This window comes from Peromyscus eremicus, chromosome 20 (assembly GCF_949786415.1).
Source record: "Peromyscus eremicus chromosome 20, PerEre_H2_v1, whole genome shotgun sequence".
Lineage (NCBI taxonomy): Eukaryota > Metazoa > Chordata > Mammalia > Rodentia > Cricetidae > Peromyscus > Peromyscus eremicus.
In genome coordinates, this window is record NC_081436.1 from 51,840,007 (window position 1) to 51,860,203 (window position 20,197).

At 35.0% G+C, this 20,197-nt stretch overlaps 1 protein-coding gene across 3 annotated transcripts in view; it reads left to right on the forward strand.

Moving 5' to 3' along the window:
- The window catches only part of Csmd3 (CUB and Sushi multiple domains 3), a 1,140,535-nt gene that overhangs the window by 287,477 nt on the left and 832,861 nt on the right, over positions 1-20,197 (forward strand). For all 3 annotated transcript variants that reach the window (XM_059246844.1, XM_059246845.1, XM_059246847.1), the window contains exon 5: positions 19,734-19,941. In XM_059246844.1, coding sequence (XP_059102827.1) covers positions 19,734-19,941 — 208 coding nt within the window. The remainder of the gene's footprint in view (positions 1-19,733; positions 19,942-20,197) is intronic.

Genomic DNA, 20,197 nt, shown 5'->3' on the forward strand with positions numbered 1-20,197 from the left:
GTAGAATAAAACCAGTACGGTTGCTTTGTATACCGGATTTACTTGAAAGATATAAGAAGGAATGGTCTCAAAGCTATTATATACAGCATTTTTGTTATTATTCAATGAGTTCTTTGTATATTAAGTATAAAAATATTCTTATAGTAGTAAAAGAAATAATTGTGACTGTGTGTCTATTCTATAAAAAATTTAAACTGAACTTGCGTACTATTCCTTTGAGATGATTTTTCTATGTGAAACTTATTTATCAAATGAAAACAGACATTAGATCAAAGCACACACATACACACAGACACACACACACACAAACATACACACACACATACACACACACACATATCCATCTTACCCATTCTTGCATTTCTAATTATTTTTTATTTCTGTTGCTTATACATTTCATTCTGTCTATAGGAAAGTAAAGGCCACTTCATATTGTTACAGATACATGGAAAAGAAAGAGAAGTATTATGCTAATCCCAGTTTTTATTTTTTTTTCCTCAAGGGTGAATTTTGGTGTATTTATTACGTAGCAAAAGAGACTGTCCAGCACAGAAAAATGCTACATTGAAAATGGAGTGAAATTGCTTGTAAAGCAGATTTTTAAAAAGGAAGGTGATGTGGGTATATCTAAGTAGAGAGATACTTTGTACAATGTTACCTAAATGGATGTGAGTGTAAGAGGCAGATTGGGATTCAAGATAAGCCAGGTAAAATGTCTATCTAGTAAGGCAGGAAGTGAAGGCTTAAGCATAATGCAAGCTTAAGTCCCTCACCACCACACAGAGCGTTCCGCTGCAAGCAGTTTCACCCACACATCTCGACGTCTATGTGCTTTATGCTTGGGAGTCGATCCACAGAATTAGAGGTGTTTATTCTGGAGAATAAGAAAACAGAAAATGAGGCAGGGAAGAATCTTGGTCCTGTGCCTAACAGAAATGTGAAGTTAGGTAATTAATTCAGGAATATGCATGAGGAAACATTGGGACCCACATCACTTTTGTGTCTGAAAAACTGTCTATGTCATTCAAATTGTTTTACTATAGTTCACTTGGTGACACGTATTTTCTGTACAGGTCCAGGTATTAACTACTGTATATTTGTAAACCTTAAAGTCTGTAAATTCTTTTTTTTTTTTTTTTTTTTTTTTGGTATTTTTGAGACAGGGTTTCTCTGTGTAGCTTTGCGCCTTTCCTGGAACTCACTTGGTAGACCAGGCTGGCCTCGAACTCACAAAGATCCTCCTGGCTCTGCCTCCCGAGTGCTGGGATTAAAGGCGTGCGCCACCACCGCCCGGCAAAGTCTGTAAATTCTATACATTTTCAAGTTGTAGTTCAAAAGTAGCTAGAGACAATATATAATGAGCAGATATAGCCAAAGATAATAATCCTTTATTTATAATAAACAGCAAAAGGACAGATTTGGCCCACAAGCAATTTGTGAGAATACTTATTCATTTGATATTGATAAAGTATATTTTATATTTCATTATCATAAAAAATGTAAAGTGAATATACACAATTATCCATTCATATGATGAACTGATGGTAAATATTTTATTAGGTTTATTGAATAATGAAGAAACAAATAAGATGTTAAAACCATTCTAAGGATACTAAAGAAGCTTCACACAGAAAATTTTAAAATAATGTTGCTGAATTAGATATAAAACTTGCTAGTATCTATAAATACGACTAACCATAACCTTGTAATTATTCTTTTCTCTATACAAAAATCATTGCATTTTCCATACTGGTTTCCACAAGTAAGCATCTAATTTCACAAAATGTGGCTCACTTTAGCTCAATAAATATAGTAAGTGATCATCAGTAAGCCTATGTATGTGCTGTGAGTCAATGAAATCTAAAAGACATGCCAGATCATTTTATTGATCTCCCCTTACTGGTAAACAATATTAAGATTTCAAAGTTATTCAGATATTAGCAATTGGTATTAAAAAGTTTTGTGTTAACTTTACATTGCCACTTTAATAAGTGACCACAAATGGAGAATTTTAAAACATGAAAGTCTTATCTTATAGCTTTGTAGATCAAGGGTCTGCTGCAGGTCTTACTGTCTACAATTAGGTTATTGACAGGACTGGAATCCTTTGGGATTGTAAATCAACTCCGCCCTTTACATTTTTGGTCTCTAGAAGCTGCTTCTATCTCTTGGTGCTTATCCCCTTTCTTTTTATCTTCACAGTCAAAAGTACTGCATCTCTCTCTATCTCTGTCTCTAATTCTTACTCCTTTCTTCCATTTTTGAGGATTTGTGTGATTAGCCTGAGCCTGTTGGAATAATTGAAGGTGGTCTCCTTTTTAGTTCATCAGAAACCTTACTTGCTCCTTAATTGCAGCCACTGATTATCAACTATAATTGCATCTTTAGGCCTAATTATCTATTGCCAGATAAAATAAAATATTCACAGGTTTCCTGGGATTGTGTCTTTGGGGTAAGGCAGTGCATTGCAAAGCACACATTGTTTACACTATTTAGGGGAATCATGATTTAAAAAAAAAGAAGTTACTGTGGTATAGCAAGGAATAAGACTGAAATTAAAAATTAAAAATACAGTGTCAAACATATTTGCACCTTGTGTATATTCAATCAATGAAACTGCTAAAGCCAGTGGATGCTGTAGTTAATTTGGTGCCTGTTGACTTCAAGTAGAGAAGGAAATGATGTCTCAAGAAGGAAATCACATAATTGGCATAAGTACCTCAGCTGGAATGATTTCCTTCCTTATGGATCTGAGAAAGGAAAGAAATGTACTAAGAATGAAATGACTAATCTCTCATCATACAATTTTATAACCTGTTAATTTATTACATCTTAATAGCAGCAAAAATTAACAATAATCCAAACTCAAGTTTGAAATACCTGATGAAATAAGAGGTATATGAAAAAGTATTAATGACACTGAATTCTTCTTATAATTCTTTCTTTAATCTCTCCCCCTTTTTAATGAAAATAAATTCTTCTCTCATACAATGCATCCCAGCCACAGTTTCCCCTCTCTCCACTCCTCCAAGCTTCCTTGCCTCCTTCCCCAGATCCAGTCTCCCTCCATTTCCCTGCAGAAAAGAGCAGGCCTCCAAAAGATGTCAGCCAAACACGACACAGGAAGATGGAATAGGACATGGCACAAGTTCTCATCTCCAGCCTGGACAGGGAAACTTAGTAAGAAGAAAAGGGCTTCTGCCTAAGTATTTAGTAAGATTTTTCTTTTAAAAATAAATCTACATTGTTTGAGACAGTGTTGCCTGAAGTGAAGGTAAGCCTGGAACTCCTACTGTGCAGCCTGGGCTGGCCTCGTCTGGAGCTCCTTTCCTCCAGAATCTATGTTCAAGGACTACAAGCTTGAGTACCAAATCTAGAAATTACACTATGTTATAATCAGTGATTTCATATAATAAACCATTCAGAGAAAGGATTTATTATTTGAAAGTTTCTGTTTGTCGGTTGCTGGGTTTGGACATTTTCAGTACCATATATCATTTCAAAGGGTTAGATGATAAACCTATTTAACCCGATATTGAGAGATTGCAAAAGAGGCTTTTAACTGTAATGTTTTTCTTTCAACTGGAAATTAAATAGCTAGGATCATTGCAGTTTTTACATGCCTACCTTATTACTAGCATGTACAGTAATAATGATAGTTGCATCTAATAAATCCATCACATAAAAGAATAGTATACTTAGATGCACGTAGTGAAATTCTGGAGGTGTTAACTCTCCTCACCGGTAGGCTTTTCTTTTTTCTTTTTTTCTTTTTTTTTTTTTTTTAAGCACAAGAGAAGCAGATGCACACACCCTTCCCAATATATAACACAGTTGATTGTGCATAACTAATTCTTTTGCTAATCTTGTCTGGTGTCAATCTTTTGCCTGTTAGTGTGAAGGCTTCCTTTGGGGATTTAGCAGCACACATGGCTGACCTGCATGCCTCTTTATCTCCAGGGCTCTAGTAAAATATTAGCACACAAAGCTAAATTGATTTGGAAACATAAGGCACAGAATGGCTGGTTTTATGCAAATGTTAACTCTGTATTTTTTTTTTAAAAAAAGCCTTTGGACGTAATTTAAAGTGTAGTTTCACCTCACTAACTGGCTCACTGACATTTGGATGAATGCTAAAATTAACCATTTGGAAAAACTTCAGCATTGCTGCTTCTGAAAATCCAAATGTAATTGTGGGTGTTCTTTATCCCTGTTCATTTTTAACATGTCCGTGCCGCCAAAGTTTCATTCATCATGCCAACAGAAAACATTATACACAAGGACTGATTCTCCAGAACCCATTTACATTTGGCTTTGGTTTCCCTTCCCAGTTATAATTGGCTTTGGGCTTCATAAAGATTAGTTTGCATTCCCTGTGCACATGCTAACTGAAAAGGTGACCTAGATAAATAGTAGGCTGCAGCCTCATGGATGAACCACGGGAAGCCAAAGTTTAAAACTGGCCACTGATTAGCTACAGCTTTTGATAAATGTGTTCTGGATACAGCAAGTTTTGTTGTGAATTTCTCCCATATATGTATTTATATCTATCTATCTATCATATATATTTATATCTATCTATCTATCATATATATATATCCTTACCATAACAATATATACATTATCAGTGCTGAAAATATTGAGTAAACTAAAACACTATTTACTTTTATATGGAGCAAAAGTCACTAGTTAGAGATACTGTAATTTTCCTTTTTTTTCTTATAATTTTTAATTTTAAGATTGAACAGATGAAAAAATATATCTGTCTATAAAAACCTTGTTTCAAAATACAAAGATGTATTATTGTTAAAGGGTGCAAAATACTAATAAGTATATAACTATATGTAGTTTTCCATGTCATTACATCAAATATAACCAGAGAGAAAGAGAGAGAGAGAGAGAGAGAGAGAGAGAGAGAGAGAGAGAGAGAAGTAAGCTATTATATTAAACTTTAGAAAATATGTCTTTTTATTAATGTTGCTCAGTTTTGGTATGAGCGTGTTTGAGAATGTGTGAGTGTGTGTGTGTGTGTGTGTGTGTGTGTGTGCAGTTGGAGAACTCCTTATCCTCGTGCATCTGTGCAGAGTGGAGGTGAAGTTGTAGGAAGGAAGGTTCGTAGAGCTTGATAGTGGGTTAATCTTGCAAAATTGTCAGTTTTCAAGAGATTGCTTTTAACTTTTCATTTAAATTTTCTTGTATTATTCTTTAACATATATAACGAATCTTTGGTTCTTTTTTACCCATTACCCTTTTCCATTCCTCTCCTCCCACTGAAATCCTTCTTTTTCCTGGCAAGTCTCCCTTTGCTACCCACTGAATTTCATTAGAATTGCTTATGTAATCATTGGTAGCAGATGAGTTTCTGGCCGTATCTGTTGTTATGTCACTGTCTAAAATGACATCACTATCAGCAATCGCTAGCTTCTACTAGATATTCCCAGTACAATAGGGGACTCAGGGGTACTTCACTCACACATTTTAAAATGTTGTATGGGCCAATCTTTTATTGTTATCCATAGCTGTAGTTATTCATGAATGAAATGGGCATGGAATCTCTATTTGTTACTTTTCCTACACTCCCTTTTCATGATGTTTCCTGGGCATTGAATGAGTTGATATGAATGTCTTATTTAGGACTGAGCACTCTGCCATCTTTTAATCCTAGCACTCTAATTACTTTTGAGGTATAATTAGGGCTGTGTATTAGTCACTTTCAGCTACATTGAGAAGCTTTTATACAAACAAGCAATGTAAATCCATCATAAGCTGAGTCTTTTAAACTCACTTTAGAGGGTATGTCTGTATGTATGTACATACATATTTAAGTTATATATTTCATCTCTATGTGTTTATGTGTATGTGAATGTGTGTGATGGTGAAGGTATCTGTACAGTGTGCATATGAACATGTGCACCTGTATGTGAAAAGAATATGGCAATCTTGGTTAGTATTCTCAGCCACCATTCTCCTACTGTTCTAAAGCAAGCCCTCTCACTGACTTAGATTTTCCTATGTGGTCAGAAAGTCCGGAGTATCTCTACCTGTGTCTGCCCTGCAGGAATGAGATTGATTTCAAGCTCAATCCACCATGTCTGGCCTCTCAGGTGTGTGCTCTAGAACTAAACCCAGGTCCTCACACTTTCAAGGCAACTTCTTTACAGACTCAGCTTTTTACTGCAGCCTTTATATTCTAATTTTAGATGAGTGTTTTCTCAATTATTCGTTTTAGAATTTAGGGAAAATATTTTATTTAGATAGTGCTTTGAATATCTAATGTAAACTATTAAATAACAAATGCACATTTAACTTGTTTTCTTTAATATCCATTTTACCAAAACAAAGTTTACAAATAATATAAAAACTCAATAGAAATACTATATTTTCATAAATCATTGACTTTGTTATTATAATTTACCAGTAAAATAAATTTGAAATGCTATATATTAATGCTAATAAAGAGTAAAAAAATCCTTTGGCTAGTAGGTTTATTTGGAACAATACTGCTAAATATTACATTGTGTGCTTTTGTCTACTCTGAAGAAGCTTTAGAAAAGGCACAAAGCAAATGTCTGGTTGTGGAGATGTTCTGTGTCGTCCCCTTGACGATTTCACATCTTCTTTTATTTACGTTATCTCTGCTGTTGTATATATACTTCTTTTCTTCTGTTCTTACTTTTAAAATACCTCAGTGTAGTTTGTTTGGTGATTTAAGTTATTTTCCAAGTGACTTGCTTTTAATTTGATTCCATTTAAAAAAAATGTTTTCACCTTTCTCTCCCTCAGTTTTCTTTTCTATGAAATAAGGAAAACATTTGTCTATTTGTCTAAGAATAACATTCTGCTATTCTCTCTTTTATTTTTATTTTATTTTTCTTTATTAAGAAATTTTCTACTCACTCCTCATGCTATCCACAGACGCCCCTCCTCCCTCCTCCCACCCCCTACCTTAAAGCTATATCTATCCCTAACTTGATGTTCTCGTTTACTTTTCAGCTTAACTTAATGCCTAATGATATTGTATAATTATCATGTACAGAGTGATATTTCAATATATTTTAGACATTGTATCCTGATCAACTTTGAGGAATTAGCATCTGTAACCATTTTGATGATCTCTTTTAATAACTTGGAATACCGTATTTAAGTTCACAAGTGTTAATTATTAGTCACTCAAATTATGTAGCTTGTATTCTATTTATTAAAATACAATTTCTTCTGGATTTTACTGGGATGAAATAGTTCCTCAAGCAAACTGACACTTAAAAATACATATTTCAGGAACAGACTGAGGAGATACCAACATTTAAGCAAGCAGGCGCGGTAGCATTCTTCAAATTATATTGTCAGTTGCCTACTACTTGGCGTTTCTCAAGGGACCTTTCATGGACAAGGATTTGTTACTTTTTTCTCACTTTCTATTATTTTTTTACTACTCTGTTTTGTAGCAGAAAATGAGAAACAAGCAGCAGCAGTGAACCTGTCATTTAACCGGTGGAGATGGCAAGGAAAAATGAAGGGTGTGAGGCAGACAATACTATCTCCGCTCCCCTCCTGGGTCACTGTTACCAGGGGTGGGTCACAAGTCAATTGTGTCATCACATCACAGGAAACTCTTTGCACCAACAAACACAAGACTCCTGTAATACCTATAAGACAAAGAAAAAGGAACTAAGAAACTGTTTGTAAAATTTAAGTCAACAAAATTTCACTCTCAAATAATGATGACGAGTTGAAAAACAAGAAACCAATATAGAATTTTCAGTCAGTTCTTATTCGAGAGGTTAGATTTTTTTTATTTGTTCTAGGGCATCCACATGTTGGTATAACTTATGGCGCCACTCAAAGTTTATAAACATATTGAGAAATAAAACAAAAGACCAAACTTAACCAGATAATATATGCTTCAGATAAATATCAAATATTAACTTTGTTCTAGATTCTTAAGATAAAACCATGATTATTTTAATACTTATGCATCAATAATGTGACCCCCCATAGAGTTCATATTTCAATGATACATGAGAAAATAGTAAAAATAGAATAAAATACCCTACTGGATAATGATAGGTTGAAGAAAATGTAATAGGTTATTGTGATAGAGACAGACGGGAATTATTTTAGATGATAAAATCATTTGTCAATGAAGATTGCTAATAGGCATGACATCATATATTAAATCTTGAAAATATATTTTAGGAAAAAGATAGAAGGACTGACTAAGGCACTAAAGGTGAAAGGAGCTTTGCTGAACTTAAGTAAACAACAACAGATTTCAGTAACATTCACACACTATTATACCAGTGGACAAATCTTGCCAAGTCAGAGGTTATTATAGCTTGTATAGTTTATAGCTGTGTAAGATTATTTATTACTTTTCTCTCCCAGTAGCATGCATAACATCTTCTAGCACTATGAAAACTACATTGTAGGATGAAGCTTCCAGATAGTCACTAGCTTGAATTTTCCATTTCTGGTGATTAAAGTAAGTGGAGTCATCCAAAATAGATACTTACCATCAGATTCTGGCATAACTAAGAGCAACTGTAACAGCCTTTAATGTTTGGTGGTCTTTGAGACTCCATGGAAGAACAACCTCCAAAAAGGAAACCCACATACGGTAGTATCCTTTTTTATTTTATTTTTTGAAGGCTTATGTTCTTTGGAGTAGTATTGTTCTACAGCTACAAGGTAACTCTGTTTAAACTTTTTATAGATATATATGTATACATTTTATACATATGCACATGCATATATATGAGTATGCATAGACATATGAAGTTCTAAAGTAATAAGTAACTGTTGGTTTTGAGAAGGTGTTTAGTGTCATCCCTCCTCACATTCTCTCCTCTACCCTGTTCTCCTATTGCCTAATCCAGTTAGCCATTCCTAATCAATTTTCCCCCTCTTCACATTCATATTACCCATGCACGATTTCTTCTTCCTCCCTTGACATCACCTATGGCTCTGTTCTGGTATCAGTGTAAACACACATTGTAACAGAGCTGCTGGTGGGTACATGTATGTTCATCAGGCTTTTTCTGTGGCAGATACAAATAATTGAATGATAAGGAAAATAAGAAGACAAAGTCACAGGAAACGGGAAAGGAGCAACTTTGTTCCTTTGGAATGGGAGAGGCCTGAGGCTGGAATTCTATCAAAGCAATGCTGCTTTGAGTGTCTTATAGGACTCTTGGTTGCTCTCCTTTTCCCTGTTTATAAACATGTACACACATCTTCCTAAAAATTCTGTTAATGCCTTCCAGAACAAGATGTCTCTAGCTCAGGGACCTCACTTTTATTTTCCTTGTCTACTTACCGCTTACTAGGTCCCTAATCATTAAAAAAAAAAAAAAGAGGGGGCAGACAAAACATAAGTGTTGTAGCTCAAGTTTACTGCAAATTTATGGATTGAGATCACTTAAGAATACAGCAAGGGATTAAGAAGATAATTCAGTCATTAAAATGCTTGCCACATAGACATAAAACTTAATTCTATCTCCCAACACTCTCAAAATTATAAGTATGGCAGTACATGCATATAATTCCCAATTTCAGGAAGTGCAGACAGACAGATCCCTGAGGTGCACTGCCCAGGTAAACTTGTTTAAGATGCAAGCTTGAGGATTCAGTAAGAAATTTTGTGTTAGAAAACAAGTTGGATGGTACCTGAGGAAGGATGACACCCAATGTTGTCATCTGGCCTATGTATGCATGTTCATACATTTGCATACACAACTATAAACATACTTGCATATATATATATATATATACATACATACATATTTGTATGTATATACATATGTATGTGTATATATATACACATGCATATATACAAAATCACATGTATGCATTATATGGTAACAACACTGACTTTATTCCAAGGAAAGCCACTAGAATGCTATTAAAGATATAGTATGAGAGACAATTTCTATTTGAAATATCCTTGACTTCTTCGTGGTGAATAAAATATAATTAGAGTAGAGAAGAAATGGGCTGGTATGATATTCCTTTTGTCAGAATAAGAAATAAGGAGACATGGTAAAGCAAATCAGCCAAGAGCCTAAGAGAAAAGGGGGGTGTGGTGATATATTGTGCACCCTAATAAACTTGCCTGGGGATCAGAGAACAGAGCAAGCCACTAGATTAGACATAGAAGCCAGACAGTGGTGGCACACACCATTAATCCCAGCACTTGAGATCTCATGTCTTTGCTTGGGAAGTACACATGCCTTTAATCCCAGGAAATAATATGGCAGGGCAGAGAAAGGTATATAAGGTGTGAGGAAACAGGAACTCACTCTCTTTAGGCTGAGTATTTCACAGAGGTAAGAACTAGTGGATGGCTGTTCTGCTTCTCTGATCTTTCAACTTTCACCCTGATATCTGGCTCTGTTTTTTTTGTTTTTTTAATTAAAAGGCCATCTGAGATTCAAACAAAAGGGGGCCTGTAGCTAGAGTTTTCCTGCCTGGTCCACAGTCAGGACAAATCTCTCTCACCCACCAGTCCCACAGCTGCTCAGACCCAACTGAGTAAACACAGAGACTTATATTGCTTACAAACTGTATGGCCGTGGCAGGCTTCTGCTAACTGTTCTTACATCTTAAATTAATCCATTTCTATAAATCTATACCTTGCCATGCGGCTCGTGGCTTACTGGCATCTTCACATGCTGCTTGTCATGGCAGAGGCTGGCAGTGTCTCTCTCAGCCTTCCTATTTTTTCTTTTCTCCTCTCTGTTAGTCCCGCCTATACTTCTTGCCTAGCCACTGGCCAATCAGTGTTTTATTTATTGACCAATCAGAGCAATTTGACATACAGACCATCCCACAGCAGGGGCCATTAGCTGTGTGTTTTAAATTGGTAACAGAGCCATTGGCATCAAGTAAAGACTGATTTATAGCCTCTGTTATTAAATATTATTAAAGTATCTCTGAATTTAAAGACCTATGTGTCCATCTGAAAGGTATGAAAAATAAACACAATTGAATGACTGGGTCTTAACCACGTTTAGAAGAAAATGTTAGAAAAAAAACTAAAATTCCTTGTACCTATTCCTGGAAAGATACTAATCAAAGAATCAGAAAGCTTGAGTGGAAATGAGAAAGGTGCTAACTTTGTAAGAAATAATTCATGTTCATAGACCAATCAATGATAACCTCCAAAACTTTTCAATTCAGCATCAATTAAGAAAGATATATCAGATATAGAAATAACACTTCCCAGGTGTGAGCTGGTTTCTAACACTAAAGATAAAAATGAAGAGGATTGGCTAGTTTTTGTTTATATGGGGTTTATTTCTTATACTTTAAACAAGACAGTTCTTCCGCAAAATAAATGAGCAGATTCACTTAGTTTCAATTATTCTCAAATTCTATGCTGTTAAATAGGACTTCACACAAATAAATAAAACAATGAATGACTCTTTAATGACCTGGCATGTGCAGGGGAAAGTTTTTCAATCATTCATCAAAATTAAATCTCAATGTTTGATAATCTTTATTCCTAGAATGTTTCTTTTTGAAAATTCTCTTGACATTATTAGTCCATTCAATTTCTTTTTAATTATTATTCCATGAATCAGTAAGAAATAAACCTTGACATTCTAATAATAGTAATAACTCTACAAAAATTTAATTCTTACCCATGTAAAAATACCCATTGTAGCTTGAATAACCTACCTTGATCTTGTAGCTAGTACCATATCCACTTTGTGTCATTTTAAATACAATTTACATGGTGTCACTTTAGCTACAGTTCTGTTCACTTAGATAGATTAAATTTGTAATAAGGACATTGGTATTATCAGAAATCCAAAAAGAATACTATGATGTTAAATAGGAAACTGTGTGAACCATGATTTTTATTACGTTTATTTATCTTACAACCCGGCTGCAGTTTCCCTCCCTCGTCTCCTCCCAGTCTCTCTTCCAACCTTCTCTCTGCCTCCACCTTCCCCATCCACTCTTCCTCTTTTTCTGTTCAGAAAACGGCAGGCCTCCCAAGGATATCAACAAAGCATGGTATATAAAATTGTAGCAAGACTAAGCACCTCACCTTGTATTAAGGCTGGGCAAGGCAACCCAGTAGGAGAAAAGGGCCCCCAAAGCCAGCAGAAGAGTCATAGATAGCCCATGCTCCCACTATTAGGAGTCCCACAAGAAGACCATACTATACAACTGTAACATATGTAGAGTGCCTAGGCCAGTCCCATGCAGGTTTCCTGGTTGTAGGTTTAAACTCTGTGAGCTTCTATGACGATTAGTTGATTCTGTGGTTTTATGTTTTGTTTTTTTTCCTGTGTATGTGTGTGTGTGTGTGTGTGTGTGTGTGTGTGTGTGTGTGTGTGTGTGTGTGATGTCCTTCAACCCTCTGGCTCCTCTAATCCTTCATCCCAATCTTAAGCAGGATTCCTTGTTAGACTGTGTGTCTGCATCTGTTTCTACCAGTTGCTGGATGAAGTCTCTCTGACTCTCTGATGTCAATTGTGCCACACATCAATCTTTGAGTATAGCAGATACCCTTAGGAATCATTACATTTTTTTGTCCAATCACATTTTGTTTTATCCTAGGTCTCTGGGCCATCCAGCTTCTGGGTACTGGCACTACAGGCAGTATCTGGGTGGGCTTACTTTTGTGGCATGGGTCTCAAGCTGGACTAGTCACTGGTTGGCCATTTGTACAATCTCTGTGTTACCCTTACCCCAGCACACCCCATAGGCAGAACAGACTAGGTTGGAGGTTATGTGGATGAGTTGGTGTCCAATTCCCTCCACTGGTAGTCTTGCCTGGTCACAGGAGATGGCCCGTTCAAGTTATCTATTCCTATTCGCATTCACTATTGGGATTGTAAACTGGTTTATTCACTGTACATATCAGTGTGGAGAATCTAAAAGCAGTTAAGAATAAATTTACTATTATATTCAGTTGTAGTGCTACTGGTATATGCCCAAAGGACTTGACATCTTACTCTACAAATAATTACTGGGAGTCTTAGCTGGTGTCATCAGTCCGTGTAGATTCCTGGGAGTTTCTGTTACACCAGGTTTCTACCTGACCCTGAAATTACATTTGTTCAAGGTGTCTCTTTCATTACTTTTACTCCCACCAAACCCCCACCTAATCACTCCTGTTCCCATGCCCACTCTCCCCCAGTCCAATCACGAAATCTCTTCTGTTTCACTTTCCCGGGGAGATCCAAGCGTCCCTTGTTACCCTGTTATACTGCCCTCTATCCATCCTGCCACACAATGATCCCTTTTTACTTTTCTGAATTCTGCATTTTCTCAATGCCATATACTTACATCTGAAGATTTGGAGCCAGGAACCTCAGATGAGAGAGAATACATGACATTTGTCTTTAAGTAGCTGAGTTAGCTCACACAATGTGCTATTTTATATTTCTATCTGTAAAAACATGATTTCATTTTTCTTTACAACTGAATGGTACCCATAGTGTATATGTACCACATTTTAATTATTGAATTTTTTGGTTTAATTGCATTTAGATTGTTCCTATTTTCTATCTACTGAGAACAGAGTAACAATGAATGTGGCTGAGTAATTATTTGTAGAGTAAGATGTCAAGTCCTTTGGGCATATACCAGTAGCACTACAACTGAATCTAATAGTAAATTTATTCTTAACTGCTTTCAGATTCTCCACACTCATATGTAGAGTGAATAAACCAGTTTACAATCCCAGTAGTGAATGCGATTTCTTCACTTCCCCCAAATACCTTCTAGCATTTTTTTTTTTGGTTATTTTGTTGATTATTGTCTTACTGACTAGGATAAGATGAAGTCTCAAAGTTGTTTTGGCTGTCATCTCCCTAATTGTTAGGGATGCTGAACATTTTTTGAGATATCTCTTTATCTTTTTTATTTCTTCTTTTGAGAACTCTATTCAGATCCTGAGCCCACTTTAAAAAAAAAATTAAGCTCTTTTAGTTCTTTCTATATTCTGGATATTAAAACTCTATCAGATACAAGCTGGCTTCCACTTCACCAGAATGATTGTCTCTTTCACTGTGCGAAAACTTTTAGTTTTATGATGTCTTACTTGGCAGTTTGGGGCCTTAATTCTTAGGTAAATGGATTCCTCATCTGTAGATGTAATGGTCTTATTAAATAAGAAGCACAGAGCCAAATGCAGAGTTAAAAGCCCAAGAGGTCAGAGCAGTAGCTCAGAGCTGAGACTAAAACCAACTGCCTTCTTACCCTTCCTGCTGCTGCTGTCCTTCCCCTCAGAAAGAGACCTACTCCCTGTGTATCTGTCTTTTTATTGACTTTCTGTTCTGCCTTCTCATTGGTTGTAAACCCAACCACATGACCTCCTTGTCACCGCCTGTCTGTACAGACCTCCAGGTCTTCTATGGTTGGTATTGAGATTAAAGGCGTGTGTCTCCATGCTGGGGGTGTCCTTGAACACACAGAGATCTGCCTGTCATGTGATCGGGATTAAGGGCATGTGCTACCACTGCCAGACTTCCGCTATGGCTTGCTATTAGCTCTGACCCCCAGGTAACTTTATTTATTAACATACAAATAAAATCACATTTCAGCACAAATGAAATATCACCATACTCATCTGTAAGTCCTTTTCTATGCCTTTGTCACATATGGTGATGCCTATGTTTTCTTCTAGTAGTTTTAGTGTTTCAAGTTTTACATTGAGGCTTTGGATCCATTTGGGATTAGGTTTTGGGCAGAGCAATATATATGGGCCACATTTCATTTTTCTGCATGTAGATATCCAGTTTTATTGACACCACTTTTGGAGATGCCATCTTTTCTTCAGCATATGCTTTTGGCATCTTTGTCAATTACTAAATGATGGTGGTTATATGTACTCAGATTTGGGTCTTCAATTTTTTTTTTCAGTGGTCTACAGGCCTCTTTTCTTTCTGTCTTCTTTTTCTTTCAACCAGGGTCATGTTTCTTTTGTTATTATGACTTGATTTTTAATACTATTTCTCTTATCCCCTCAGATCTCATTTTAGTGACCTTTGCCTTCCATATTTCTACCAACAATCTGCTCCTGATACTTCCTTAAAACAGAGGCTTCATCTTTAGCTGTCTCTTTTTTCCCTGAGACCTTGCCAGGATGACCCCCTTATGGTCTCTTTCAAAACAGGGCTGATTTTTTTTCAAGATTACATTTTAATTCTCTTCTTCTTTAATGTCTTTGTTATGTGATTTTTTTTTGTAGTAGATATAAAGTAAAAGACTGAAATCCACAGTCTGATTCTTCATCCTATATCTTCATCAGCTGGAAGAAGTGAACGGCTCCCATGTGACCATTGTTTGAAGGACACTCTTCCCATTCTCCAGGCCTTATCCTTCATACAGTAATTATAGTTCAAAGACTTGCCTCTTCAGATAGTGGATACTGACAGACCAAAGAAAGGATTCCTTCAAGTTCAGTGTTTTGAACCAATGGTTGGAAATGTGTGTGATTTTTTTTTTGTCAGATATGTCAGCAAATAGTCTCACTCCTAACATGAATGACTCACTAACCACTGCATCAATAAAGGTTCCTAACCACCTTTCTCCCTTACTCTATACAATCAACACCAACTCAAATGCACGTGCAGGTGAGACAGGAAGAAGCAATGACTGCTACCTCCATTGAGGGTCACTGCCAGTTGTATTTTTCTGCTTATATCTTTGTCCTGATCGCCAGCTACATTCTTTTGCAAGCCACTACAGAAGCTTAGCTCATGGCTGCTATGTTCGTAGTATAACAGGAGACAGATGCCTCAGAAAACTACCTTATTAGAAGCTGATTCAGAACCTGTTGTTACTGCTGCAACATTATAATGTGGCTGCATAGCAGTCGTCACTTTTTTGTCTTCACCAATGCACTCCACTAAGTCTCACAATTCTAGAGATGAGAACTCTAAGATCAAAGCACTTTTAGATTCATATTATTGAGCAGTTATGAATTCTTTGAAATTCCTGCATTGCTCTATTTCATGGATAGCTCAAAACTCCGAATACATTCTCGTGGTCAATTTATGTAATCTTATGTCTTATTTATTACATACTGTGCTCAGCAAGTACACGTGGACTCATTACTATATTCCACCCTTATTTAAATGATAGTATTCTGAATTTTTAAAAAATGGCATTCTATCTTCATGTTATCAGAATCTACAATCTAGAAGGCAGCTATTTTAAATACTAACCCTATTTATAATACTTCTATCTTCAATATATACCCTTAATAGTTTCTCAAGACTATAGTATCTAGAAAATAAGAGAGTAATGAATATGGATCACCTTATAACAGATTTCTCTGGGCAATGTGCCCAACTGTACCTCAATGTTCTCATAATCACTTTATGAAAATTAACATAATTCATAGAAACACTGAAAAAATAGATGTTGAGTGAACTCTTAATGTTCCTCTAGTGTTTTTTAAAATTATATTTCCCCCTTAAGTGTCAGAAAAAATAATGTAACTTGTAAAATGTAAAACTAGCAATCTAGATGGTGTGTACTATTTAGTTGTAATTTCTTGTCTATATGAAGGTTTTCCTTTTAAACAATGGATTCATAGAGTTAGGTTATTAATTATAAGTATTGTTGAAACAAAATGAGCTAATAAGCTTCTATTTCCTGTATATAATCACTGATGTCTCAGTAATCTAATTAGGAGGCACACAAAAGAGATGCCTATCATAGGGAAGAACAATAAGGCTCACAGATGCCAGTTTCACTTGAGTGCTAATGGGAGTTTGTGATTCAGCTAGGGAGAGTTGCAGAGATACATCCCATGATCAGGTCTGATGGGGGACTATATGCTTAGCAACTGCAATTGGCCATGAAGACTCATCTCCTAAAATTCACAGTCCATTTGTCCTATTTCCCGTATCCCACTCCCACCATAAGCAATGCCAGAAGAAACTAATAGCAGAATAGAACTCAGTATGAGAGCAGTGTCTGAAAAAGATGCATTACAGAAAACTGATCTTGTTGATGTTTGAAGCTATGTTTTCTTTATCTTTATAGCTATACTTCTGAGAAGTTACAATTCATATTATCTTAAGTGAATTGTGTAGTCTCATGCAAAAAAAATCAAGATGACTAATTATCAGTATCAAAATGAGTATTTCAGAGATTTAAGTAAATAAAAATTTAATTTTAGGAAAAAGTACACAGGCAAAAATATACTGAAATAAATTTTATTACTTTCTTTTAAATTGCAACTAATTATTAGTGTCCTTCATCCTGCTTGGAATACAGAGATTAGCATTATTATTAAAAATTTACAAACATAAATTGAGTTAAATAGTATTGAAGTGAAAGTTCTTTGGTAATAGATTTATATTATAGTATTAAATCAAATAAAAATGACAATTTTAATTGTTAATCAATAAAGTGGAATACATTTAAAAAATTAGGAAAGGACTCATGTTCTTGCTTCAAATAATTGCAATAGTCTCAAGTCCAAAACAATTTTATTCTTTTTTATTTCTTTTTTGCCTGTTTTCCTTTTTCTTCAAAGTCACATTGCCATTGTTGATTCTACATGGCTGGCTTGGTGTTTTCTCTATATTCTAGAGCACAGATTTTAAAAGCTTCCTAACATGATATTTGCCCACCTGTGGCTCATGGGATATGTGCATGGATATATTACATGCATAAAATTTTAATACACTTTGAAATTTTTGGCCAATAAATTTAAAACAAAGTAGAGCTGTTACAAACTTTGTAATAATCTCTTAATGAGACTATTCTAAATAAATTTTTTTCGATAACTTTTCTTCAAACATGACTATAAATGTCAAACTAATGTTTTGAAAATACTAAGATTCAAATATTTTAATATATTGGAATGCACAGTAAATCAGGAAAAACCCTACTATTATTATATCATTATTATTATCATTATTTCTGTCACTATTTACAGAAATGTAATAGCATGTTTCTTATTTCCTTTGTGTTTACCTCATTACAAGATAGATTAATGCATGATACCAAGGCTGGTAGTAACTTTTGATCAGTTTTGTAGCTACATAGATTTGTATGGTTTCTTTTGATGTTTAGTAAATACCAGTGACTACTACAAACAGATGGTCAAATGAATATAATTTAAATTTCACATAAAAGAAATTACAATTAACCATGTAACTTCCTGCCTATTTAGAGGTTCTAAATAGTTCTATGGAATTCCCCTTTAAAATTTTCTTTTAGGTACTTGGAGATTATACTATAATTGCATCACTTCTCCTTCTCTTGTGCCCCCCCCAATCTTCCTATATATTCATTCTTGCTCTTTTTCAAATTCATGGACTCTTTTTTCTTAATTGTTGTTGCATATGTTTTCTTAATTGTTTCATATATATTTTGCTAAGAAAGAAGGTATAGCAATATGGCACAAAGACTAGACAAGACCACTAGTTTATCCTCATAGAAGGGTGTATGAGGAAGTTTGGAGGGAATAAGGGAAGATGGAATTATGTAATTATAGAATAATCTCTAAAAATAACAAAAATTATAGATACCATGCAATAAAGACATAAGAACATGCATCACACTTACAAGAATGTGTGATGAGAGTTAAATGTGTCTTCAGTGAGGTTATAAATTATGCTGCTAAATGTATGAAGAATGAGGTAGAAAATGTTAGTGCAATTTGATTCATACAAGGTAGTAATGATGTTGTTCCCACTAACAACATCATGTATTCCCTGTCCATTATGGAGTTATATTTAAAAAAAAAAGCTCTGAGGTGCTCCATCACATCAAATAGTAATTGGTCATTATAGAAATGAACATTTCCTCCAATGACTTACACTAAAGGAGTTCCCTGAGCTGGTAAAAGCAACAGCATAAATCATAATGCAATTACTGCACAAGTAAATGTGTAACCTATTAGCTTGATTGGCCTAAACAGATATGATAGGCAAATATTCTAGCTTCAATTTCTTTAGGATGATGCAATTTTTTTCTCCCGTAGTCTCAGTTTAACTCAGATGCTCATGTAAACACTCTCTCATAGTACACACCATCAGTCTAAGTGTGGGATCTATGTGAAGTCTTACACAAAAATCAGAATGTAGCTCAAAATTGAAATTCCACTGCAAAGTTATATTAATGTGCATCTGTATATATGTAAATGTTTACATATATATGTATATATTTCAGGTGTATGAGAAAAATATATGCGTTGTCTTATGGATTTATAGAGGATAGATTTTCTGAAAATTTATTTATTAATTATTATTCCCATTTAATTAAATTATCCTGTGTATGCAATATATATACTTTTATTTCAAGTGTGCCCCCACCAATATTTTTCAATAGGTTTTGACACAGTCCACTCTAAACTATATTATATTGCTTCATCACTCAGGTCTTTATGTATAAACACATTAAAAAATAAAGACATTCTACAACCACCAAAAGTATGTGAAAGGATTAACTATTTTAAGAAACACATTTCTTTGTCATTTAACCATGAAAATAAACTGGATTTTATTATACAGGGACTTAATTCTAGTATAAAAATTCTAATTTTTTCACTTATATATTGGTCTGTTTCAAACAGTGGTTATAAATTTTCAAGATGTGGTTTATATTTATATATGAAACAGAACGATTTCTCACAGACTTAAATGGATATCAAATTTGGACTGTTATTTTAATGTATAATAAACACACTGAATTGACTCAGTTAAACTTGCCATAATAATGAGATTTTAATGTATTCTTATTGTTTTTAACAGCTGAAGATGCTTGTGGAGGAACAATGAGAGGATCCAGTGGCATCATATCCAGCCCAGGTTTTCCTAATGAATACCATAACAATGCAGACTGTACCTGGACCATTGTGGCAGAGCCGGGGGACACCATTTCACTTATATTTACTGATTTCCAAATGGAAGAAAAATATGATTACCTAGAAATAGAAGGTTCTGAGCCACCTACAATATGGTAAGTGGATAACTTGATTTATGCTAGTTAGTATTGGTGTCCTTGTCTGAAGCAAAGTGGGGAACACCAAGCTCTATCTGCAGCTGTAAGATCTGAGTGTTTAAAGGATCATGTGGCTTTTTGAAAAATTATAAACAAGCGTTGTCAGAACTGAGGGATACTTTCGTGGATTGAGGTGCTGATGTGACAATAGAATTTTGACAGTCAGCTTTTCATCACTGTTAATGTCACTGGGTCAGTAAGGATAATCAGTATG